Source organism: Aspergillus stella-maris (assembly GCF_047715825.1).
Source record: "Aspergillus stella-maris strain CBS 113639 unplaced genomic scaffold BDV14scaffold_5, whole genome shotgun sequence".
NCBI lineage: Eukaryota > Fungi > Ascomycota > Eurotiomycetes > Eurotiales > Aspergillaceae > Aspergillus > Aspergillus stella-maris.
In genome coordinates, this window is record NW_027396799.1 from 81267 (window position 1) to 104989 (window position 23723).

At 51.6% G+C, this 23723-nt stretch overlaps 10 protein-coding genes across 10 annotated transcripts; 3 read left to right on the top strand and 7 right to left on the bottom strand.

The window, feature by feature from the left end:
• Nucleotides 1–1539: 1539 nt before the first annotated feature.
• BDV14DRAFT_165389 (uncharacterized protein) lies at nt 1540–4406 on the bottom strand. Its single transcript, XM_073767326.1, has one exon. It carries the CDS (start codon nt 4129–4131, stop codon nt 1759–1761), a length of 2373 nt encoding a protein of 790 aa, XP_073632195.1. The 5' UTR covers nt 4132–4406; the 3' UTR covers nt 1540–1758.
• Nucleotides 4407–4478: 72 nt separating this feature from the next.
• On the bottom strand, nt 4479–6901 carry BDV14DRAFT_165394 (MFS transporter). The gene is made up of 4 exons (XM_073767327.1): nt 6327–6901; nt 5895–6260; nt 5784–5840; nt 4479–5731 (listed from the first exon to the last, which is right to left on the bottom strand). Exons 1-4 carry the CDS (start codon nt 6400–6402, stop codon nt 4602–4604), a joined length of 1629 nt encoding a protein of 542 aa, XP_073632196.1. The 5' UTR covers nt 6403–6901; the 3' UTR covers nt 4479–4601.
• A 358-nt stretch (nt 6902–7259) lies between these two features.
• BDV14DRAFT_165395 (uncharacterized protein) lies at nt 7260–8115 on the bottom strand. The gene is made up of 4 exons (XM_073767328.1): nt 7980–8115; nt 7645–7905; nt 7459–7565; nt 7260–7403 (listed from the first exon to the last, which is right to left on the bottom strand). Exons 1-4 carry the CDS (start codon nt 8059–8061, stop codon nt 7350–7352), a joined length of 504 nt encoding a protein of 167 aa, XP_073632197.1. The 5' UTR covers nt 8062–8115; the 3' UTR covers nt 7260–7349.
• Nucleotides 8116–8118: 3 nt separating this feature from the next.
• Nucleotides 8119–10092, bottom strand: BDV14DRAFT_165397 (uncharacterized protein). The gene has a single exon (XM_073767329.1). The coding sequence runs from the start codon at nt 9863–9865 to the stop codon at nt 8267–8269; it is 1599 nt and encodes a 532-aa protein (XP_073632198.1). The 5' UTR covers nt 9866–10092; the 3' UTR covers nt 8119–8266.
• A 441-nt stretch (nt 10093–10533) lies between these two features.
• Nucleotides 10534–13806, top strand: sip5 (Sip5p). Its single transcript, XM_073765493.1, has 2 exons — nt 10534–11424; nt 11476–13806. Exons 1-2 carry the CDS (start codon nt 11032–11034, stop codon nt 13477–13479), a joined length of 2397 nt encoding a protein of 798 aa, XP_073632199.1. The 5' UTR covers nt 10534–11031; the 3' UTR covers nt 13480–13806.
• Nucleotides 13807–14451: 645 nt separating this feature from the next.
• On the bottom strand, nt 14452–15005 carry BDV14DRAFT_101203 (uncharacterized protein). Its single transcript, XM_073765492.1, has one exon. It carries the CDS (start codon nt 14862–14864, stop codon nt 14535–14537), a length of 330 nt encoding a protein of 109 aa, XP_073632200.1. The 5' UTR covers nt 14865–15005; the 3' UTR covers nt 14452–14534.
• BDV14DRAFT_101224 (uncharacterized protein) lies at nt 15005–16442 on the top strand. Its single transcript, XM_073765494.1, has one exon. It carries the CDS (start codon nt 15146–15148, stop codon nt 16205–16207), a length of 1062 nt encoding a protein of 353 aa, XP_073632201.1. The 5' UTR covers nt 15005–15145; the 3' UTR covers nt 16208–16442.
• Nucleotides 16443–16574: 132 nt separating this feature from the next.
• On the bottom strand, nt 16575–17693 carry BDV14DRAFT_196063 (putative G-patch domain protein; the record flags this gene model as incomplete). Its single annotated transcript, XM_073772356.1, has 2 exons — nt 16575–17522; nt 17592–17693. The coding sequence occupies 2 exons, from the start codon at nt 17691–17693 to the stop codon at nt 16575–16577; spliced, it is 1050 nt and encodes a 349-aa protein (XP_073632202.1).
• An 882-nt stretch (nt 17694–18575) lies between these two features.
• Nucleotides 18576–20458, top strand: BDV14DRAFT_165401 (putative triacylglycerol lipase). Its single transcript, XM_073767330.1, has 3 exons — nt 18576–18880; nt 18927–19280; nt 19325–20458. The coding sequence occupies exons 1-3, from the start codon at nt 18662–18664 to the stop codon at nt 20393–20395; spliced, it is 1644 nt and encodes a 547-aa protein (XP_073632203.1). The 5' UTR covers nt 18576–18661; the 3' UTR covers nt 20396–20458.
• BDV14DRAFT_165402 (snoRNA-binding rRNA-processing protein NOP14) lies at nt 20459–23394 on the bottom strand. Its single transcript, XM_073767331.1, has 2 exons — nt 23056–23394; nt 20459–22992 (listed from the first exon to the last, which is right to left on the bottom strand). The coding sequence occupies exons 1-2, from the start codon at nt 23341–23343 to the stop codon at nt 20566–20568; spliced, it is 2715 nt and encodes a 904-aa protein (XP_073632204.1). The 5' UTR covers nt 23344–23394; the 3' UTR covers nt 20459–20565.
• Between the last annotated feature and the right edge of the window lie 329 nt (nt 23395–23723).

Sequence of the window (23723 nt, forward strand, 5' to 3'; positions counted from 1 at the left end):
TGCGCAGGAGACAAGGAACCAAGAAATTGCGGCCAAATCTCATTTTACTCCAATTTCCAATTTCCAACTTCCCCGTAAAATCCCTCGTGCCCGGGAGTCTCCATCTGGGATCACGCCTTGTTAGTTCTGCCGCTTCGACACGGCAAGGACCCCAAGGGGCCCCAGGAGAAGGAGAATGTGGGATGGCGTCCGATTCAGTCTGAAGCTTGGCTACTGCTGAGCTCCATCTCCCCCAGATTGATCTCCGCCCCTCAGTTTCCCATGCCCGCGGGGTAGTCATCCCGATCAAGTTCTCAACAAAGGGTCGACGTCTTGGTCATCAACTACCCTTGCAGTAACACCGATCCCAGTTTCAATCGGACAACCCCCCCGACCGCAGAACGACACAAGCCGAAGTGCAAGCCCTCCGATTAGCGGCCCGATCCTCATACATTCACTCGCAGGCCAAACTGCATTAGTGGGAGTCCCGCAGTGCCAGGCATTTATAAACGACATCATGCGATCTGGTTTCACGCAGCAGTTGGGGTCATAGCTCACCCTGTTATTTCCCTCTTGCGGTCCGACCTTATCGATGCGCCTCCAGTCCAATTGTCGACGGAGTACATCATTCCATGAAAGCTGACTCGTTCTGCGCCACCACCACATCAGTCTGAAATACTAGCAGCCCAAATGCGGCACTCGGGCGAGAGGATGCCCAGTCTACCAACCACAGCTCCCCAAAAGCACTGTTCGATATGGTCTCGTGCTCAATAGTCCAGCACTTCTTTGTCTGAACCGCATAAACTATACAGCTCAACCCTGCAATTATATCGGGAAACTCTGTACCCAGAAACTTGATTTACAGCTCTATCTGTAAGTTGAAGCTGATCAAATTCCAAAGCTCAAACTATCTATCCAAATTCCAAAACCTCCATTTCGATCGGCGACGCCGTCAAAACGTGGGGCATTCACCTGGCCGCTTCACATATACAGGGTAGCGCGCTGTCGCTGTGGTGTACGGCTAAACGCGGGGAACTCGACTGCGGGGGACTGTCACTTCCCAACCCCACACGCAGACACCCCCATCTAAGCATCTATAGGCTCCAGCTGTCCTCTCTAGTCTAGTCTACAGTCAATCGCTCCAGAACACCGTTGGATAGTCGCCTAAATTGCTCAGATCAGTAACCTGACGTCCCCCAGAGGATCCGCGGACCTCCGGCGGGTCCTACTAGTATCCTGTGGTCCGTGCTGGGTAGGCATCTACTACTTACTTCCTGCAAGCTGCAACCCAGTCCGGGGATCTGCCTTCCGGGGTTGAACTAGTGAGGGACTTGGAATCCTACCCTGCATATTGCCATTGCCGATTTTGTGCTAGAGTAATGGCGATGGGTGTCGAGGATATGACTTGGTTTATCTTATGAAATTGCGGTGTTGGGTAGGTGGCGCACCGATTTATATATCCGCAATGATAGAGAGCTACAGGCATACACTAAGCAAGAATCTACGGGATCGAGATCCTTTTGCCAGTTACTAGTTCTATTGGACCTAGTAACAATTCTTCCACATAATAAATCACAGCAAAGCGCCTGGTGGATATCTCGACGTGCAACCAAACAAGAACGATGGCCATCTTTACAGGCCCAAGGGATATACACTAACAGTGAACGCAACAAAGCATGACATAGCACAAAAGAGAGACATAAAATCATAATAATGCGGGCACAAAGGCAAAACGCAGGTCATTACACAATTTTCAGGAGATTTCCTCCGACTCGTTTTCTAAGCGGAACCACCACGGCCCATGCGTTCAATTGAGCCCATGATGCCGCTGCGACCGGGAGTAAAGACAGCAATGCCGGACTTGGAATTGCCGCCGCTGTTTCCTCGACCATGGCGGCTCGCCGGCGCGCTGATCCTGGGGATCTTCCTTTCGGGCTGATGAGAGGAAGAGCTTGAGCGTGAGTTTGGCGGGCGTAGACCACTCGAACTGATGCGTGGGGTTCCTTGCTCGACAACATCAGCTGGTGGGAGTTGCTCTTCAGGCGCCGGTTCGGGAGTCATCTCATCGTTCTTGGGCTCTGGCGCTGATGGAGCGGGCTGGTTCTGCATTGACAGCCACTCCTCGACGAGAGCCACGAGGTCACCCTTCTCAGCACGTTCGGCCTTCAATTCGGCACGCAGTTGTTCACCATCGTCCTTGAGAGAAGCGATCTCTTGCTGAAGACCGGTAATCTGTGCTTCGAGGACGTGCTTCTCGGCTTCATGTTCCTCGCTTTCACGGGCAATCATGCTAGCATCAGGGCGTGCAGATTCTTGCGCTGCTGCGTCTCGCTCGGATTTGACACTCTCACACTCAGCCTTGATTCGCTCGCATTCGTCATTGGCGGCCCTGAGTTTCTTCTCGGCTTCCCGTAGTCGCTTCTCCCAGCGTGACTCATAGCTCTTCTTGAGAGCTGCAACCTTGGTCTCGTGCTTCTCTTTGTACAGGGTGTGGAGGTCGCGAGCGACCTTCTCAACGGCATCCTGGATCTCTTTTGCGGTTTCTTCAGCTGTCTTCGGAGACAAGGCCGGACTTTCGGACGCCCTGTGCTCACATACCGCTGACTTGCGGGCTGCAGTGAGTTGGGATTCGAGTTCGACTATGCGGCTTTCCGCCTGCTCTTTAACCTTCTCTGACTCCTCGTTCTTCTTCTGCAAGCGTTCCCTCTCCTGGTCACCCTCAAGTATCTCCGCCCTGACAGATCGCAGAACATCTTCCATCTCGCGCCCTCTGCGCTGCCACTCTGCTTGCTCGATCTCAAGAGTCTCCTTGCGAGCAGCTTCGTTGCGGACCTCCTCCAAAGCTTCTCCCACACGGCGCTCTGCATCCGAAACAGCTTTCTTGAGACTTGAGACTTCGGCTTCCTTTCCGCTGAGCGTTGCTTTGAGCGAGGAGATCTCTGAGAGAAAGCCGGACTTTAAAGATTCCAACTCGCGGGGAGTTACACTTGGGAGAGAGCGAGGCGTAGGAATGGAAGGAATATCAAAGTCCAAAAGGCTCACCTTTGCTGGTGATCTGAGGGATTCCCTTGGGTTCCTCAAAGGCGATCGGCGAGAGGGCGAATACCTTTCATGCTGCTGTATATATCGCTGACGACGAGGATAAAGCTCAATCTGATCGGTAAAATCGAGTAAGTTCGGCGTTTCGCTTGAAGCCTGGCCATCACTTTCTCTGTGCTCTCTCTTTCTGGGGGTAGCAGACCCTCTAGGAGAACTCATATCAATGAGAATATTTTTTCTAGGAGATTTCTTTGCTGTGGCCGGGGTTGCTGGCTCAGTGGCCTCAAGCTTTGAGTCTTCTGATTCGACAGGAAAATCTGGTAGAGGCCGAGGGCTCTTGAACGGAGAGCCTCCACGCAGATTTGCAAAGGCAGTCATATCCACGTTTGGCACTGCAGAAAAGGTGCTAAAGCAGGTATCATCCATTGGATCGTGAGTGTCGTCATCAATCGTAACGTCGTTACTCTCGTCACCATTCGTGCCATCCCGATCGTTCAAAGGCACTTGGTTATGTTCACGCAAGACAGTGCTCATTCCTTCATGTTGCCTTTCTTCCACTATGCTGCTCCCAATGTCTTGTTTCACGTCCTTGTTGAGGCTCTGATCGTGATTGTATCCCGAATCCTCGTCAGCATATATGCTGATTTCAGGAGCGTCCCGTCGGCCAGTCGATCTCTTAGATCTGTTATACTGCTCATTCTCGGTATCATCCAAATCGGGCACCTGATCGTAGGACCTCTTCAACGGAGTCTTGGAAGGTTCGTTCACGTCTCGCGATGCCTGGTATTGTCGAAGCATCTGCATGTCCACCGTATCGTCTCTCGCATCAACTCGAAACGGCGAACTCTGCAAATTTAACGATACATTATCTTCGTTGTCCGTCTCCTGGCCATGCGCATCGTATCCGGCATTGTCGTAGCCAAAACTTTGTCGGATGTGCCTATGCTCGCCATCGCCAAATTGCTTCGGGCTGAAGAGAGGGTTCTCTGATTCCGTGTTTTCGGCTAGAAGCCTATCAATATCACCACCTTTCCCGCTCGCAGTCTCGTAATCTGATGATACAGTTCGTGAGTTCTGCCGGGAGTTCGTCAATGGGGATAGTGGATTAGACATGTCGAAATGTGTGTAGCAAAGAAGGAACGAAAATCGCAAACGCGAATATAATCAGTCAAAGTAATAAAGTGCAGCCTCCACGCAGACTCGGTCTTTAGATGCGCAGGCGGCTCTCTTAACAAACAATGTGGTGTCGTTCACAAGGTAGATTTGCAGTGGTTTGTTTTGATCTTGCGACAGTTGCCGGGAAGTCGGTAAACAAACCTTACTTAAGATGGCTTAGCGGCCCCATTTGGTGGGCGGTCGGAAAGGGCAGTACGAGATCTCTCTCTTCACCGCTCTCAAAACTCCAAATACAGGACCACTGTGTGCCTGGTCGCAAGTGGAAATAATGTGGTGCGAGGCATTGTTGATCTAAGTTATGTATTCGTTATTCATTCTATCATACTGAAAAGTATGTACAGCAACGCTAAGCCGAAACAAAATACTACAGATGTTCCCTGATTCTAGTCTAGGGCCATGTAGAGAAACTACGCTCGCTCTAAAGCCTCATCAGCGTCCGTCACGAGAATGTGAACATTCTCTTTTTGATTTTGGGCATCGCCCGGGAAGAGATGGCAGTGAGCCGCCGGTTGGATCGACACCGACGAGTACTTCTTCTGAGTCATGAACCAGAGCTGTAAAGCTCCGATAACCGCCACGAAAGCACTTCCCCACCATGCAAGTGCAGTGAACCTCATATCTGCACCGGTGCTGTAGAGGTACCCAGCAACGGGCGGTGCAACTGTGCGTGCAGCGGCACCAGCAGACGCAGCTAGACCATTGATCTTGCCGAGGCATGAGTCTGAAGGGCTCGCTTGTTTGATTAGGATCAAGAGGACGGGGAAATCGATGATCGAAAGAATGTTCCGTGTAACCAGACAAGTATAGATGCCGAAAAACAATTGCCCATATGGCAGATACACAAGGAATGGAACCATGAAGTAAGCCAACGGATGGAGGATCGTGACAATCACAAATAACTTCCACACTCCAAGATAGTGCGCCAAAGCCGGGAAGATGAGGCTTTGAATGATGAGCGCAATGATACCGTCCGATGAAACTATCAAGCCGACGGTCTGAGTTGAAAGACCGAGTCCACCAGGGAAGGCGAGGCTAGAGCCACCCAAGTTTGGCTCGCCGTGTCGGTCTTGAAGGAAAATGGGTAGCAGATGGTCGTAGGTCATCGAGTGATACGTGAAAATCGCCAGAGCGATGATAAGCATGATCACTGGTCGAGTAAAGGCGGTTTCCTTTTGCGAATCGTCCTCCGGCTTGCCTCCATTCTCATATACTCTCCAGGATTCCTCTTCGTGGAGATGTACCTGGTTGAACGTGCCGTATGACTCCGCTCGCAAGTCGACACCAGGATTGGCTGTTGCTCCCGATGTTGCTAGAAGGGAATGCTCAGGTGTTGGGTGGTCAAATTCGCTTGGACCGCTTGAGGGCTGCATATCTGGGTGAGTCTCCTGCAAGAATAGCCACGCGAAAATGATGCTGCCAAGAAGTAACATCGAACAGACAACATTCGGTAGCAAGTATGGGAATTTGCCAAAGAGACCATCGTGAGAGAAATAAGACGGATAACTATCAGCAGGTTTCGCGAGCAATCCACCGATGGCTGCGATATCGTTAGCACCTGCTCCCGTCAAAGCTGTTATGTCGATACTTACCAGGCCCAATAATAGTGCCGATCGACCAAACAAATGGCATCACAGCGTAAGCTCGAGCTATTGAAGTATGTTAGTTAAGATTTATGGAAAACCTCAAAAGGCGTCACCTACGCTCATGCTCAGGGCGCTTGACTATCTCGCCCACCATAGTCTGGATGACGCCAATGTTCCCGTTCAACAGGCCTCCGAGCCCACGGCCGAGAAGAGCCACCCAGTAACACTGAGCAAAGCCGACAATTAGAAGAGAGATAATAGTCCCAGCCAAACCGGATATAATGACTGGCTTCCTCCCAACTCTATCGGATAGGGCTCCCCAGAACATTCCGGTGCAGGCCTCGACCAAGGAGAAAGTGGCAAGCAGGATCCCAGCGTAGAAAGACGCATCGTTACCGTCACCCATGTGGAAGTCTTTGACCATCGCAAATGCGAAGATGAGCGGCGAGGTGACCGCGATGGGCTCCGCGATTCGACATATTGCTATACAGAGAAGACATCAGCATAACCCTCTAGGTATACAAAGCATAAAGGAAAGAGTTGACATACCTAAGAAGAACAGCTGCGTTGTCGGAAACTTTAGGTCGTCAGAGGTGGCATTTCTTTCCTGGCGGGTTAATGACATTTTCTTTCGAAACGTCCAAGTCTCTTACAACAAGCCCTCCACAACACCAGTTTCTTAATCCACCTCTTTTTTTTGTTGGTCTTAGATTATTATCTTTCTGGCCTTTGCGCCTTCTTATGTATCTTCTGCTGCTCTCTACTTTCAATGAAGTACAGAACAGGCCTTGCGCACTCTCTTCAAGCCACCTCTTCTCAGTTGTTTGAACCTCCAATCCAATCGATTGAAATGGAGTCGAAAGCGAAGAATGAATATAACGCTGAATGTTGGCCAAAATTCTGCCGTTATGTGATGCCGATTTGAACGAAGCAAGTGTCGTGTGCTTGAGAGCTGATGTTGAGACGGGAATGCGAGCCTTGAAAGGCGGGAAGAACCTCTTAAGAGCAATGGCGGTGGAAAAGCGGAGAAGGATCCGGTAGCCACCTGTGTCTTGGTAGCGAACCAGCAGCCGGTTTCCAAATCTTGTTTGAAAGGTTTGCGATGCAATCCTTTTATTTTCCGCTGGGCGATCCATGGAACAATCGGGAACGGTATTCGCGAGGCCTCGCCACTGGCTGGTATGCCCCCGGTCTTGGCACGGAAGATAAGATATCGCATGCGGGCAGCTTGGAGCGATAACAGCACGGTAGCTTGTACATCGCAACCTATGACTGTCAAGTAAGATTAACAATGGGAAGGGATGAATGGCCCCTAATGCATGGGGTCCTGATAGCGGTATAGCTTTCGATGTAAAACTGGCTCGGATAAGGAAGGCTGCCGGAGCTGGCTTGCAGGAAGACGGGACGGGATGCCGCTGCGAATACCAGTCGACTTGTTGACATCGTCCACTGCCATACTGATTTACCTAAAATGATTTCCGAGTCAAAATACTTGCATAAGGGGGTCATGCAATGTTTATATTATCGCCTGCGATTATATACACATAGGAAGTTTTGAGCAGCATAACAAAATCATAGACGAGGACTGTCGTTAACTGGGATATAAGACCGCCGTTCTCGCGCAGCCTAGAAATGTCAGATCCAAGTCCAGACTGTGTTTGTCCAAATAAATGTTCCATACCTCAATCCATTTTTGCACCCATGGTCGGAAGACGGCCCACAAGAGAAGGCCACCCGTTGCAATGATGAAAATGAACACGATCGCTTCGTCCTTTCTCGAGTCTCTTTCTGTACAAGTGAGGCCACATTAGCATCGTTTCATTGGATGAAGGAAAGAGAGCGGAGTAAAGCCGTCGTCGCAACGTACGAAAACAAGTCGTAAAAACGTCCTCTTCCTTCGCACCCTTGCAGGTAGGAAGGTCGTAACCTAAACAGAACTTTCTATTGCAGTCATTGCAGCTCAATGAGCGATAGTTGCCGGCCCGTTTCTCTTCTTGAATATTAAAGTCGATGTCGCGACTGAGGAACGTGAGGGTACCGTGGAGCGACGAGGAGTCTCCCTTGTCGGGATCAAGAGGAATGATCGTGCTGTTTGAAAAGCAAGTGCATTTACAGAAGGAAGCCGGTGCTGTAGCAAGCGAGAATGTCAGTCAGTACAGCTCAAATGAACACTGTATGGAATGGGGGCCTTTGGAAGCTCACAGGACGCTAGTGCAGTGGATGCGATGGAAAGTAAAATGATAATTAAAGGCAGCAAGCGCCATAAACTGTTGTAAGTCGTCATGATACTGTAGGTATATAATAAGAAAGTGACGAGTATGTTCGCCCTCTATTTCCGAGCAGGCACTGGGTGCTGTTGCCGCAATCGCTGGAAGCGCGACTTATCTGCAAGTCACGTGATACTGAGCGGGACTATGTAGGAAAGAGTTATATGTTGTGACTTTTGGTTGTTTTATGCTTGACTATACTGATGAGACAAGAAGAGAGGACTATGACTTTCCCTTCATGCCCTTCCTGCGGTTCTCTCTTTGCCTCTGTTCTTTGGCGGCATCCCGCCTTCTCTTCTTCCATGCGCGATTGTTGTCTCCTCGGTTTTCCCAAAACCATTTAGCAAAGTCTGACTCTTCCTTCATGTTCGCGGCAGATTTCGGAACCGGACTATCCGCGAATGAAGAGTCCATGCCTTCATGTTCATCAGCAAGATCCTCGGGGTTCCAATTTATCGTTCTCGGGACTTGAGACGTATCGGGGGTTGGAGCCGCACTCCGCAAACCCCGGTCTTGCAGATCTCGTTTGGTGAATGGAGTAAGAGGTGCAATAGCCATTGGTGCTTTGCCGTCGTCCTCTTCTTCAGAGTCAACATCTCCCCCTCCGAAGAAACTAAATTGGACTGGCGCGTCCGATTCGGGTTTTCTCTGATCGGCGGATCTCTTGAAAAGGGCTTCTAGAGGGTGAACCTCTGTCGGCTGTTGTTGAGGGTTCGTCTCGGCGGGGGCTTCTTTAGACGATTGTTGGGTTGCCGAGGTCGATTCTCTTCCCTTCTGTTCAATATCTTTCGACGATTCGGGTTGGCTCTCCTCTTCGAGACTGTCTTTCGACGTCTCCAAATCTTCAGAACCAGATGTGCTCTCGTTGTCTTCTGCATCGGTCGAGTCAGACTCAGATGAAGAGCCACTCGAGGAGGTCCAATCCTCAGATTCTGATGACTCTGCTTCAGGCTCGGCCTTTGCCTTGGCTTTGGTTGACTTTTCAGCTTTAGAAGCTGATGCACTTTTGTCTCGCTTGGGCTTTTCTTTGTGGCCTGCAACTTGCCCTGGCCTGTATTTATCCTTTCTGATCCGCTCGCTGGCAGGTTCCTTTAGATTACCGGCTTCGTCTACCCAGCCTTTATCCTCTTCATAGGTGGATGTTAGATTATTGCCGCCATCGTCTGAGCGTAGGAATGTAGGGTGTTTGAGTGTCTGGGAAAACTCGTGCACAACGCACTCCGGAGCGTCCTTGCTCTTCTTGGATTTCTTCGACTTGTCATCCGTGGAAGAAGATTTATTTGGAGGCAAGCTCGTTCGAAAAAGACATTCCGACTTCTCGGTATACTTCGAATTCAATTGTGACTTGGATTTCTTCTCCCCCTTGTCTTTAGACCTCTTCTCTTTCTTCCGGCGTTCTTCTTTCTCATTCATCGACTCTGTCCAGCCTCGCTTTACTTCGCGATCCGGTGATAACTCGTGCCCATAAAGCACATTATCTTCTGCCTTTCTCTTCTTGGACTTCTTGCCCGAGGAGTGTTTATCGCTCGGTTTGACTTTCTGACCGTCTTCTTCCTTCGTCTGCCGTTTTTCTGATCGAGCAGACTCAACTTTGAATTTTCGGCCCTTGAGAATGGAGCCGTTGAGCTTCTTTTTGACCTTGTCTGCTTCCATCGTCGGCAATGTCACGTAGCCGTAGTTATTCTCGGGGAAGGTTGGGATCTTGTGAAAGGATATGCCAGTTGCGAGGGGCCGAATCGAGGCGCCCAAAACTAGAGGAAGGAGCTCTTGACTGAAAGGAGTAATGTGCAAGCGGGTCGTAGCTGGGGATTGAGAAGTCATTTGTCGTATCCGTGTGGTGGTCAAAGGCAGAAATAAAAGAAATGCGCGGCCCACAATTGTTCCTGCTTGGAGCGTCACTTGTATATCTGGGAAATGGTTTCAAAAATAATATCAAGAATATTCATAAGATAGGCGAGGAGCTCATGGAAAAAGAAAATTAGCAAGAAACGTTCTAGCTGAGCTTGCTATCGCAAAGCCATCTCTTCAACAACCTCGTTCAGCGAAACTCAAAAAAATAAATGTTTTATCCGGCAGAATTCCAGGCCCGACGCTAGCATAAGGCGGTGGCGCAGCACATGGATAAAGGGTGTCTCAGCCACAAGTGACATGTCGACCATGCCTGATGCCAAGCCGTCAGTATTGAGGACGGTCTGCACGAAATCTGGAAGCCTTCTGGATAGGGTACGTAGGGAGGTTGCTGGTAAACATAGCTACTACTTATTTAGATTCACCCAAGATCTTCAGAAGATTGACTTCCACCTCCTTGAATATCCCTTGGGCATCTTAAAGCATCAGGTGTCGCATTGAATATTCCCGCAATCGGCGAGAGCCTTATGTAAGCATTACCCTTACATTGGGCGTACCCCATTATTACAGGCTATTATTGAACCCAAAGCACATCGGATCTGACTCTCCGCCCCCATACTGTCTCCTCCCCGTCGGCTGCCAGACGTTCATTTCACCTTGCCTTGTTCTTTGACATTTTCGTCCTGTCAGCCCTACCTCTTTGATCCATATTTATCCTGGTTCTCAGTCCCAGTCGCTGCCGCTTCTTTTTGGTCTTGTTTCTACGATCTTTGGCAGATCTTCTCCATCCGTGGTTGACCGGGAGTTAGGACCTCTGATCTCATCGCCGCTTCCCGCCTGCATTCGTCGCTCATATGGCCACATTGAGTTCAACATCGCTGCTTCATCTTTGTGCTTGTCTCTCTTTTCAGGTTGCGACAAGGACTGGCTTTCAGTAAACTGCCATACGCTGTGCCTCTCTACCGAGGCTCCCCCTCTTCGCATCGTCACCCACTATCTCCGGGGGCAGGTGTCGTCTCCGCTCTCTTATCCGGGCCTTCGCGGCCTGCCGCATTCCACCCGTCCGGCACTTCGGCTTGAACAACACCACAACTCACCTTCACCTCCTCGCACACCTCCTCGCACACGAGTGATTCGTGATGGGTAATTCGCAGACGAAAGAGGCCCGACCGTCTCTGTCACAATCAAATCGCCGAAGCCACCAATGGGGGTCAAGCAGCGGCCATGGAAGATCCCCGTATGGCGAGCGACATCACTCGGAGGGTTCTCGATCGCATCGAAGCAGCAGGCCGGACCTGTCTCTTCTCGGAATAGGCGGAAGTTCAGAACGCGATGCGGCGACTATACTCGAACATCGGCGAGAAAGTAAACAGGAGCGAGAGGCTCGTCGTCTAGAGAAGGAACGTACCGCCCGACTCAAGGAGCGAGAACGTAGCATGCGGGAGGAGCACGTCGATGGAGGCTACTTGGTCACACAGGGCGTCTATACAGGGACGGAGGACTATAATAAGGCCATAGTCCGCCAGTTGATGGTATTCTAATATGTGTGCCTTTCATTAAATTACTGGTCTAACTATGAACAGATTGAAAGACGACTTGCGCCATTTTGGCGGGGCTTAAACGACTTCTCAGATTCATGGACTGAACACCAACTCATGGCGGTAGCACGTGGGTTGCCTATCCCTCCGCCTGACCAGATCCCTCCCGAATTGGAATACAAGAACCCGCCTAAGACTGAGGGAGCCAGCGATTCTATTCAGCACTTGACTGTTCCTATAACGTCGCGAGCCGCATCCTATGGTTCCGATGCTTCTCACTCGTCTACACCTGCTCAATCTCTACCTTCGCCCACATCACCCATTGCATCCGGGACTTCCAGCTCACCTTTGTTCCGATCTCGCGCGAAGACGTTGGCGTCCTTGACTTCCTCCAGGCATAACTCGCAGGCCGAATCAGCGCCACGGGAATTTCAATTACCTCGCGACCCCTTCGTCAATGGACAACCAATTGAGGCATACTTGTATAAGGACGCCTCAGAATGTCCTATTTGTTTCTTGTACTACCCCCCTTATCTAAATCGTACAAGATGCTGCGACCAACCAATTTGCTCCGAGTGCTTTGTCCAAATCAAGCGCCCTGACCCTCACCCCCCTGAGCATGCGGACTCGGACTCTAACAATCCAACCCCGGCTAGCGAGACGGAACAAACGGAGAACCAGGATATGCAACTTGTCTCCGAACCAGCAGCATGCCCATTCTGCGTTCAGCCTGAATTTGGGGTGACCTATGCACCACCTTCCTTCCGTAGAGGGCTAACGTATGAACCGAATGGCCGTCAAGCAACACCAGTATCTTCAACATCATCGCTGACCTCCGCAGCCGCTCCTACTGGTGGTCGCAGGCGCGCGACATCGCTTTCTGCAACAGACCCGACTGTTATCACTACAGATAAGGTGCGACCTGATTGGGCTCAGAAACTAGCAAACGCTCGGGCCCATGCAGCGCGAAGATCCGCGGCGGCAACCGCTCTACATACCGCAGCCTACATGATGAATTCAAATGGATCTGGGAGTGAGTCTCGAGGATTTTTGGGCCGACGAAGCCATGCGCGTCGCAACGCTGGACAGGACTCTCCAGGCACAACTAATCGAAGCGGATCGCCAGCATTGCAAGCACTTGCATTCTTGACAGATGGACGGCAGGTGCGGAGACAGACTGAAGAGGGCCCTGACTCGGCCGAGGAGGGAAACCTTGCTCCTCCACGCAACAGCTCTCGAAGGACTCGCATGGATGATCTCGAGGAGATGATGATGATGGAAGCTATCCGCTTGAGCCTGGTAAGCGAGGAAGAGCGACGCAAAAGAGAAGAGAAAGAAGTGAGAAAGGAAGCGAAGAAGCGAGAAAAAGAGGCAAAGAAAGCAGAGAAGGCAGCTCGCAAAGCAGGCCTGTACAGCAACAACGCAAGTAGCTCGGCCTTTGACTCATCATCAGATGCTAGATTGGGCAAGGCTGCCAGCAGTTCTTCTTCCATTGCCGGCGAAGAGAACACACCGCCCGGTAAAGGAAAGGCAGTGGAGCGAGAATCGCCATCACCAAGTAACGCCGACTCGAATGAGTCAATCGATCCAATCGAGACGATTGAGGAGCAGCCTCAATCATTATCTTCGCTTACTCCGCCAGTGCCCAGAGAGCCCAGCAAACCATCACACTTACGGCATGTATCCAGCGCTTCCTCGTCATTCTCGTCCCTGGTCGAGTCTATGTCCGAGGAACCGGGGGCTCCAGCCCAGACAGGCGAAGGGACCAGTTCTTCGACGGAGCCATTGTTCAACTTCCGCAGCCTAACTGCTGTCATTGGGGACGAGGAAAAAGCAGACGAAACGGCCGAGCATGTTGAGCACACCACATCTAGTCCAACACCAGAAGGATCATCATCGCATACACCGGGTACAAAAGCTTCCGCCCCAGCTGCCGAGCCCTCAACCGTGGAGAAAGATGCCAAACCCGAGGGGACTCAAGAGCGCTTAGTTCCCAAGGAAGTTGAAGCACGGTCGGTGGAAATCAGGAGCCCAGAAACCACATCATGACATTTTTTGTCTCTTTCATTTGGAGTTGAACCTGGCTTGATTCGAGTTGGCAGCATGTTACCGACAAGGCAAGCTATTCCTTATGACATTCATTGATTCCTTGACGGAAAAGCGACTTTCATTCTGTTTTATTACTGCGCTCATTTTGCGGACGTTTGTTTATTCATTGGCATAACATGGTGGGAGGTCTCTTTCATTATATACATACATTGATATAGAGTTCGATTTCTTATGTTTCATGTTTTTGCGTGTACTGCGAACATCGGGTTGGACAGCCAGATTGCATATATTATTACTATGAAGGCACGGTCTATAGCGGTGACGGAAGCGTTGGGGGATTTTGGAATAATAGAGGAATGCAATTTACGTATTCACTATGCACAGTATAAACCGTTATCTAGATAATTGTGCAAGGATAGAGAAAATGTGACATGTCTCTATCTGACATGTATGTCACAGTGACAAAGACAGCGGTGGCTCGATTGGACGAGACAAGTCGGAGGAATCCCGGACTGGGAAGAGAGTAAGATTAGCATCGTTGCTTTCATTTCTCAGATCAAGGAGGGGAGATGAGGCGTGGGTTTCAGGAGAGTCGCGTTTGGTTTCAAGGACCGGAGCTCCACTGCTCCAAATCTTGATTTTGTGATTTCTTGGTTAGGGACTTGTTGACCAGATATGATAATGCAGTCGTGATCGCGATATCCAAGCGCCAGACACATGAGCGACCGTTGTACGTGTCCCACGTCGGCCATTGTTGCTGAGCTGATCGGCATGCAGGGTGCAGCAGCATTGTTGATTGTTGCTGAGTGTAGAAGTTGTTCCCTGAATTGCAGACAGACAGACAGTGGAGTGGAGACTCTCAAGGCCAAAAAAGGGCCTATCGCTCATAGTCACTGTCACTAACCTCACTAACACCACTAAACATCGCCAAGGGTCAACCAGATTAATTCCTGCACAAACGACTCGATATCCGCCTGCCAATCATCCACCCTTGCCCTCGCCGGCTCACTCGGATTGGGGGTTCTCAATTCTGATGGCATCATGGCAAACCTCAGCTACCTTTCCTTGCAGCCAATCTGAGCACGACAGCGAGTGCGCAAACCGCTAACACCCTGAGACAGCCGGAGAAGCAGAAGAAGCAAAACCAGGCAGCAGGGCCCGAAAGATCTCCGACTAGCGAGATGACAGGCATCCTGATTCCCTCGGGGCCCTCGGGCAGCCTTCCTCGCTTCGACTTGAGCTACGAAAAGCCGGTAGAGGCCCACTGGCATGATGTCTTGAAGTGTGGTGAATGGTCGGCCAGTGATCTGATATAAAATCATAGACCTCGCGGTGGATCCGTGGTTCAGCCTCTGCGAAATCCTGCTCGTTCCTGCTCTCCCCATTTTAATCTCGTGGCATGTTTTCTGCTCGTGCTTCACCCTTCGTTTGCTCTGACTCTTAATCTGCGATTTGTGTTGCTGTTGTCAGCGCTCTCCAGATCTGCGGTGGCTGGCTTACTGTATCTCGAGTGGCTGCTTTCTATCTACTTTCTACATCGTCGCTATCTGTCCACTCTCGCACATCTACAAATCGGTGACTGCACCCTCGCAGCCGCCGTCGCATTCCCTATCTCAATCGCAATCGCAATCGCACCGCCAAAATTCCGCTCTCCAAGAAAAAGGACATGGCCGTCCAGGACCGCCCTCGCGGCCTGAGAGTGCCTTCACTATCCTCATTCAGATCTAAGAACAAGAACGCAGCGGAACCGCAACCAACAATCCAGCTGCCTTCTCCCTCGCAAATGTCTCTTGCGACAGATTCTATTCCTGGGGTATCTTCTTTCAGCCCAGTCAGCCCAGCAGACAAGGCATTGCCGCCTCAACCATTCTCTTCCCCCTCGCAGCACTCAATTGCGGGTGCCAACCCGTATCCGTCGCCGCCGCAGGCATATAACGGTCGACCTACCCCCTCGCATGCTCAGAGCTCCAGCCCAAGCCAAGCGGTCGGTGCTGATATCGCTTCTCTGCCTCGTCAAGCCCCTCCTCCAAACAAACCTATACCCCTTCCGCCTCAATTCCAGGCCCCGCCGCCTCGGCGTCCCAGTCCTAGGTCTGCGGCGGTACCAGCACCTACCCCAGCACAAGCTCCAGCTCCAGCTCCAGCAGCAGCAGCGCCTGCGCCTGAACCGGTAGTAGCGCAAGCACCAACCTCAGTGTACGCGCCTGTCCCCGTCCCGCCAGTAAACCCTACCCCCGCAATCGTCCAACAACGAACCCCACCCTTAAGCGACAGCGAACCCGAACAACGCCTATCAAACAATACAAACGACTCCCTAGAAGACATCATCCCCTCCCCCGAGACCGAAGCCGCGCCCGAACTCTCCACGGCAGGCGGAACCCCCAACGAAGCCCCCTCCAGCGAAGAAGACGACAGACCGTTCACACCACCGGAAGTCGAACCCGTCGCTGTCCCGCTCAACAAGCTCCATTACTCCTGCTACCAGGATCACCGGGCTATGCACAAGGCCGGAAACGTCTGGTATGCGCTGCCCTGCATGGCGTGTCAGAAATTCGACCGGGAGATCCGGCACCGCTGCGTGTTTTGTTGTTTGAGGGTTTGTTCGAGGTGTTTTGAGGAGTTGAAGAAGATGCCGAGGAGGTCGTTGGCGCAGCTTATGGAGACAATTGAGGTTCCTTTGAATGGGGTTTCGGGGGGTGAGGCCGCGGCCCAGCCGGTTGCGCTGTAAGAAGGTTTGAAGTTGAGAGTTTGATGTGATGTGATGCGGTTCCTCTCATGGGCTGAGGTTATTTCAGTTCGGCATTTTCAACATTTGCATGCATGCATGCATGCGCGCCTTGTGGCGCGCTTCTTATATCTATCCCAGGCCATATAGTGTCTATCTTTGCCCTGGTTATGGCTTCCTTCGTTATGTTTCCTTGTCATCTGTCTGTGCATGATCATAATACCCCCGTTCGGTTGATGATTCGTCTCTTATGATATCTGATTCGATGTGGATATAAATTCTATAAGATTGTCTATATTTCCAAACGCCGCGCCATTGCAAAGTAAATCAGAACCCCCTAGATTAGTCTATAATGTACAGCAAGGATAGGTCAATCGTGATCTTCCTCAGTTAGACCAGGACATCCTTCCATGTCCTCTGCTGTCTCGTAGCGATACTTACACCAAAAGCAGTAGAGGTGTTTCTCCCGGAGATACAGTACCAAACGACGCAGCCGCTCTGCCGGTTCCAGGGCGTTGAACTCATCCAGCTCAGGGTCTTCTTCCTCAACCTCTTGTTCGAGGACTGCCGACAAATCGCGTCCGCCGCCGAGAGCTTCATGATCATCCAGATCTAGAGTTGTGTCGTTATACCCCGGGAGTCGTGGGTTTGAGAAGAAAGACGTTGGTAATGACTGCTGTAGCATATGTCTGGTCTGTATGGCGCGTTCCTTCTCTTCTCGCTCGCGCACGAGTCCGCGATACAGCACGTTGATTTTGGCCGTCGGCTTTACGTTGACTTTTGGTTTAGTCTTCTCTTCGCTGGGCTCGCTTTCTCCTCTCTCATCCTTGTCCTTACTTTCATCCTTATCGTCCGCGCCCCCGGAGAATAAACTTGCCTCGCCGTTCTCATCCGCATCCAAACGCTCCGCAACCTTCTGCGCAGCATGAATTTGAGCCTCTGTTCGTTTCGTCTCGCGCTCCAGCCGCACGCGGTCACGATAGTCACCTTCCTCAACCTTAACCTTCTTAGCCGCCTCTTCGGCCTCTTCCCGAATCTTGCGCTTCCGCTCGCTATCCAGTCCGATTCCGCCACGATCTTCCTTCATGATCAAGTTTAAAGGTTCCGCACGCGATCGCAATTTGTCATCTCCATCGCCGGTCGAAGGAGCCTCGGCTGGCTTTCCCAGTGACTGACCGGGCTTGAACCCTAATTTTGCCATCATCTGGAAACCTTTGTTCGAGGAATTAAGGGTGCTCGTCGCGAGAGCTGCGTCGCGTTTCGCGGCCTCTTGTGCGGCGCGTTCTGCTTTTGAGGGGACCCTCGCGCGGGCTTCGGCCTGTAAGAAAGATAGATTAGTACTTGCAGCCTCAATGACTGAGCAAATGCGACGGCTGGAGTAACATACCTCTCGCTGTAGTCGGCGCTTCTTCTGTGTAAAAGTCTCTTTCTGTTGTGGCTCCTCGATGACCATGTTCATGTAGTCATCTTCGTCATCTTCTGCAGCCATTGTCGTGCGGGGTCGTGGTGGACTGGCTTCGAGGAGTTATGGATCAGAAGTCGGGCGATGATGTTCAGCCGTGGATGAGAACGATAGATTAGAGTGATCGCCAGTATGTTATTCTTTTAAGGATAGTGCAAGGCCGGGGTAACCTCCGGGAGATGCTGGGTGGAATCGAGAAAATGACGACAAGCGGACAAAAGAAAGACTCCGAGTTTGCGGGGAAGGCGCGATGAGGAGAAATGGGTTTTTCCTTGTCCGGCTAAGCGTTCTTGATGGAGCACCACCACCAGCCAATCTTCCTTCGTCTTTCTACTGTACAGCCTCTCCAAGTCCCCTCTTCGTCACTTGTGTGATTCACAGACTGTCAAGCTGCAGTGCTCCCAAAATGCGGGGTTACAACTCAGCAAATGCAGGAAACTGTCAAACTGCAGAATGCAGCAAGCAGTACTCTCCTCCATCATCCTCGAGGGTTCACGTCCCCTGCAGCAACTGACAGTTTGTCAAACAATGCGGTGTGAGACTCTGAGCCTCGAAGGAATAGACCCCTGCCCTCTAAGCTCCCCGTGTTCATTGTCCAAGTATCGACGATCACACCAGTGGCTGCGATAGCGCCAGGGTCGATCAATCATCGCCATCGATGCCTCTCCACTCATTTTCCCTTTGGGAAGCCAAGCTCAAATACGCTAGTCATGGCATCGGAATATTCGGCTGCTACCTTGGAAATCCAGCCAGTGACAGGTCCAATCCCTTGTTGATCAACATGCCAACCCGTGGAAGAAGCAGGGGCTCTCCAATAATGGCTACTGGCTAGGAATTAAGGAATGCATAATGGGATAAAGGCTGCGTCCAAGCCCGGTACCCCGCAAGTCTTGCCATTTTACGGTTTACCCCAGCCGGGGTTACTTTAAATACCTGGCTTCCGACCCTATGAGTTAGCTCTGCGTTGCCGTCGCCTGAATTCCAAAGCCTGTATAATGATTTGGCTTCCTGTACTGCTGGCTGGACTTTCCCCTCTAGCGACTGCTAGAGAGGTTGTTGTAGACCTTGGGTATGCGCAGTATCGGGGCCAGACACTATCAAATGGCATCGCGCAATGGCTAGGGATACGCTACGCTGCACCTCCTCTTGGATCGTTGCGATTTTCTGCACCACAAAATCCTGAAGTGGTGGGTGAAGTTCAGGACGCATCTCAGGTATGTTGTTTGTACTCTGCGCTTTCCGTACTGACAAGATGATAAGCATGGCCCGCTCTGTATCTCGACTGATGAATATCCGATTCCAGCGGGCATGTCCGAAGACTGTCTTTTGCTTGACGTTTACGCTCCTGCGGGGTTCAGAGGGAAGTCTTTGAACCTCTTACCCGTCTACGTCTTCATTCAAGGCGGTGGTTTCAACAGTAATGGGAATCCCTACTACAATGGAGCCGGCTTGATCCAAGCCTCGGATATGGGCATCGTTGTTGTTACGTTCAATTATCGTGTCGGCCCTTACGGTTTTCTTGCTGGCGCGGAGGTCCTGGAAGACGGCAGCGTGAACAACGGTCTCAAAGATCAAATTAGGGTTCTCGAATGGGTTCAGGAGCACATCGAAGAAGTGAGTTCTCTAATGCATGATAAAGGACGAGGCTCATTTTTCAGTTCGGAGGTGATCCAGACCATGTGGTGATAGGCGGTGATAGTGCAGGCGCAGCTTCAATAACCCTACTTCTTTCCGCATACGGTGGCCGAGACGACGGGCTTTTTCACGCTGCTGCCGCGGAATCTCAGAGCTTCGCCTCTATATACACTGTAGACGAATCGCAGTTTTCCTACGATGGCCTGACACTGCGCACTGGGTGCAACGGTGCAGCGCACACGCTATCTTGCCTGCGCAGTCTCGATATTTCAACCCTCCAGCGCGCAAACATTGCTGTGCCGCTACCCGGTACTTCGGAAGCACCTCTGTATCTGTACGGACCTGTGGTCGACGATGATTTGATTCCCGACTACACATATCGCATGTTTGAAGAAGGACGATTCATCGAGGTGCCTGTCATTTTCGGCGACGTCACAAACGAAGGTACATCATTCGTTCCTGCAAATCTAACCTCCATGGAAGCAACATATTCATTCATGCAAGCCCAATTTCCCGCCCTCACTCGGGAGCAATTTGCTCGCATAAGCCAATACTACCTCCAGAACATCGACTCCGCGCCGCTTTTCCCCAACGCAACTCGCTACTGGCGCCCAGTGAGCAATGCCTACGGCGAGCTCCGTTACAATTGTCCTGGGATGGCCATGTCCAGTGCATTGGCTAATGCCGGCGTCCCCAGCTGGAACTATCATTATTCCGTTCAGGATCCGGCAGACGAAGCCTCGGGCAAAGGGGTCTGGCACGTCGTCGAGCTCAACGCCATCTGGGGACCAGAGAATATGTGGTGGTCGGATGACATTGGGAATCCGCCACCGGACTCCTACTATACGTCTAATGCAGCTATCATACCGGTGATGCAGGGATACTGGACGAGTTTCATCAAAAATTTCGACCCAAATACGTCTCGTTATCCGCGAAGTCCAAAGTGGGAGACTTGGGGTAGTGGAAGACGTGGCGGGGAGCAGAACCAACGGTTGTTCATTCGCACGGGGGAGACGAGAATGGAGAATGTACCGTGGGATCAGAAAGAGCGGTGCGACTACCTCATCTCGATAGGGGTGGAGCTGACACAGTGATATCTTGGCTTCAAGGTTGAGTACTGCAAGCTCAAAATAATGGTAATAGTAAACTTTTTTTAATACCATCCCAATGCTCATAATCTATATACATACGGCAATCAGACACCGAAGAACAAAACATGGCTATGCACATGCACTGGTATAGACAGAAGACTAGACAGTCAAATCTACCTCTTTCCCTGTCTAGCCCTCTTCTCTCTCTCATAAGCGTTCGCCTCCCGTCCCTCCTCATTCTGCACCTCAGCAACCAACCTCCGATACTTCTTCTCATACTCCGCGTCCTTCTCCTTCTTCTCACGTAGCTTCTCCCTAGCAACAAAGTTCGCGTCCTTGCGCAGCTCACGCATCGCACCCTTCTTCTCCCGCTTGTACTCTGCCTTGAGACGGTTCGATTCGGCCCGCTCACGGTTAGGATCGTAGTGCTTGTCTGGGTTGAAGGTCTCTTCGAACTTCGGTATCGCCTGCTTGACGGCGAGTGGCTTGTGGTTGTGCAGTAGCAATGGGCGGCGGGCGAGATGTGCTTGAGTAAGGGCCGATTTGAGGGTTGAGAGTGTGGATGTGAGTGTTGTGAGAGTTGATGACGGGATTGTGCCCTCTTTCTTGTTGAGGGTTTTGAGGCTGCTGTGCGTGTGGGTGAGGACAGCCTGGGCCTGCTCGAAGATCTCGGTTGCGGCTGTCTTAGCCGACCAGAGGTTTGAGGATGCTCCGAGGAGGGAAGTGAGTGTTGTGATGAGCGATAGTTTGAGGTCCTCTGAATCCTTCTGCTCGCCAATCACGTCCCAGAACTGGATCTTGCAGGCGTTGAGAGGCTTTGATGGCCTGAGGCGGAGAGATCCTTCCGTAGGTGTGCGGAGGGGGAACAATCCGATCTTGGAAGAAGGCTCCTCCGGGCTCAGGATCCAAAGTGCGTTGAGAACGTAGTTGAGGAACTCGGGCATGTACCGCTTTGATGTTGTCTGGTACTGCACTGCTAGACTGGCGGCGTAAGCACCTGTGCAAAGATCGGAAAGGGCGTTGACGGGTCCCTGTCCAAGATACCGAGCAAGACAAAGATGCGCCGGCGTGGAGATCGCGTGGAAGTGGTCTGAGGTAGGGAAGATAGCGGCGATGCCAGTGAGAATGACGAGGTCGCCAGGTCGAAGGGCGAGAGGTCGATCCTCAGCGATTTCGCGCAGTTGAGCCCGGAATGCTAGAGAGACGCTTTCAGGGTGGCTCTTGGCCAGAGAGTGAATGTGACGGAGGACGTTCTCGACGATGGCGAACGGTGGGTGTTCCGGCTGTTCGGCCATGTATGAGGCGTGCTTGACGAGAATTGCGGCGAAACGACCGAGTTTGGCCTTGTTCTCGCTGTGAAGACGGGGGTGGTGGAGAGCTCGAATTCGCTGGATGACTGTTGGCAGATCTTCGTAGGAGGCATCCTTGACGGTCTCGAGGAAGTCCTCATGCGTGCTTGGGCAAGGGTATGTGTACGCAAGCTTGTCATCGGGTTGAAACGCCTCTGCATCAGTGGCCTTGTCCCCTGGCATTGTGAGCCCGTTGATGCCCTCGTCTTCTTGTTCAGATTCCTCGGTCTCCTCGCCAGGCTCCTCCTCATCTTCCTCGTCGTCAGTGATCACGCTGACATCCGATCTCGTTTCTACAAGATCATCAAGGATAAAGTCATCTTCGTCATCAACACCGGCTGGACGAGAAGTCGAGTAGTTTGTGGGTTGTTGCAGCCCGAAATCCTTTGCATCATCGGGAAGAGATTCCTCATCGGATCCAGAATCCTCCTCCTCATCCTCTTCTTCCTCGCCCATCGCCTCATCTTCGCTGACGGATTCACCGCGCATCCGCCGGAGTCGTTCTTCCTCAAGCTTCTTCAATCGCTGCGCTTCCTCCTCCGCCTTCTCTTCCGCCGTCTTCGTACGATCCGTAGGTGCTGAACGCTTGTCGAATGTCAGTTGCTTCAACCGCTGGTCGTACTCCTTTTCCATGTCCCCTTGAGATTGTCCCTGTAAGATAGCTGCGCGATCGGGGTTCATCCCGGCAAGGTCGTCCTTTGGTGGCTCCTGTTTCGGCGGTGGCTTCACTCCTCTGAGCATATCGAAGAGATCCGGCAGACCCTTGTCCAATTCCTCACGTAGATCGTCGTCGTCCTCCTTTGCTTGTTGCCGTTGCGCCTTGTGGAACTTGGACTTAGCAATGACTTCCTGCATAACTTCGTGCTTCGACTTCTTGCGTTCCGGAATCTCCTCCTCCTCGCCTTGTGAGCCCATATCATCGGCTTCGCCGTCGTCAAGGAACCTCTTTCGTTTCCGAGGCATTTCAGAATCCGACATGTCGTCTGCATCCACGTCCTCGTTGAAATCATCCATCCCCTCTCCAAACGACAACGATTCACCCTTGTGCGTAAGCTGAAACTCCTCGTCATCATCGTCTTCTTCCAGGTTGAACATCGAATCCTTCCGTAGCTTCTTCTGGCTTGCTCTGGCGAATCGTTCGGCGGCTCGCTCTTCGGGCGTCATGGTTGGGTCGCTCTCACCGAAACGGCGATCCATAATTCCACCGACTTTGTTCTTTTGGCTCATTTCCTGCAAGAGTGTTTCGCGTCGCTAGAAAGTGTCAGCTGCATTCTGCTAGCCTAGTACTATCCCGCCGCGAAAGATTCAACCTACTCTCTCTTCACCGAGCGACTTTGTAACTCCAGGGCGGTAGTTCCCTTGGCCTGGCTTATCCGCTCCATCGCGCGTGGTAACGTCAAACTTCTTCCGCGAAACCTGTCTGATCTCAAACGGATTGAACCGTTCGCGAATAGCCTCTAAAGCGGACTCGCGCTGGGCCCGACCATGCGAATTTGCACCGGTCTTCGCATTCTGGCGCTTCTGCTTCTTCGACTTCTGAGGACCGAGCACTCCATTGTCGCGAAGGGAGGCCTTCAACTGCTTGAGCTGCGACGGAGGCATGTTTGCGGCGGTGAGGTGAGTCGGCGCTGAAGAAGCTCTAATCGCTCCTCCGAAATTTTTGGCCGCAGTAGAAAAATTGGTTCACCGCCAAACTATTCTGCCGCTATACTGTCTCCGCTTTCTAGTCGATGACAGGGTCCTCCTACGTCAATCGCGATAATGGATCGATGACCGGCATAATGCGTTCTTATATGAGTGATAGGGTGCTGTGGCTGTGCCTCGGTATGCGTTTATTGAATGATTGATATGGATAGTGACTCACTTTTTAGGTGTTTCTCTCTTCTTTACTGTTCGAGGCATTGCGGCGGACCTCCACCGAGTGAACGAGTTGACAGAAATCAAGAAAGACGATAATGATGATAAGATTATCAGTGAAGGCA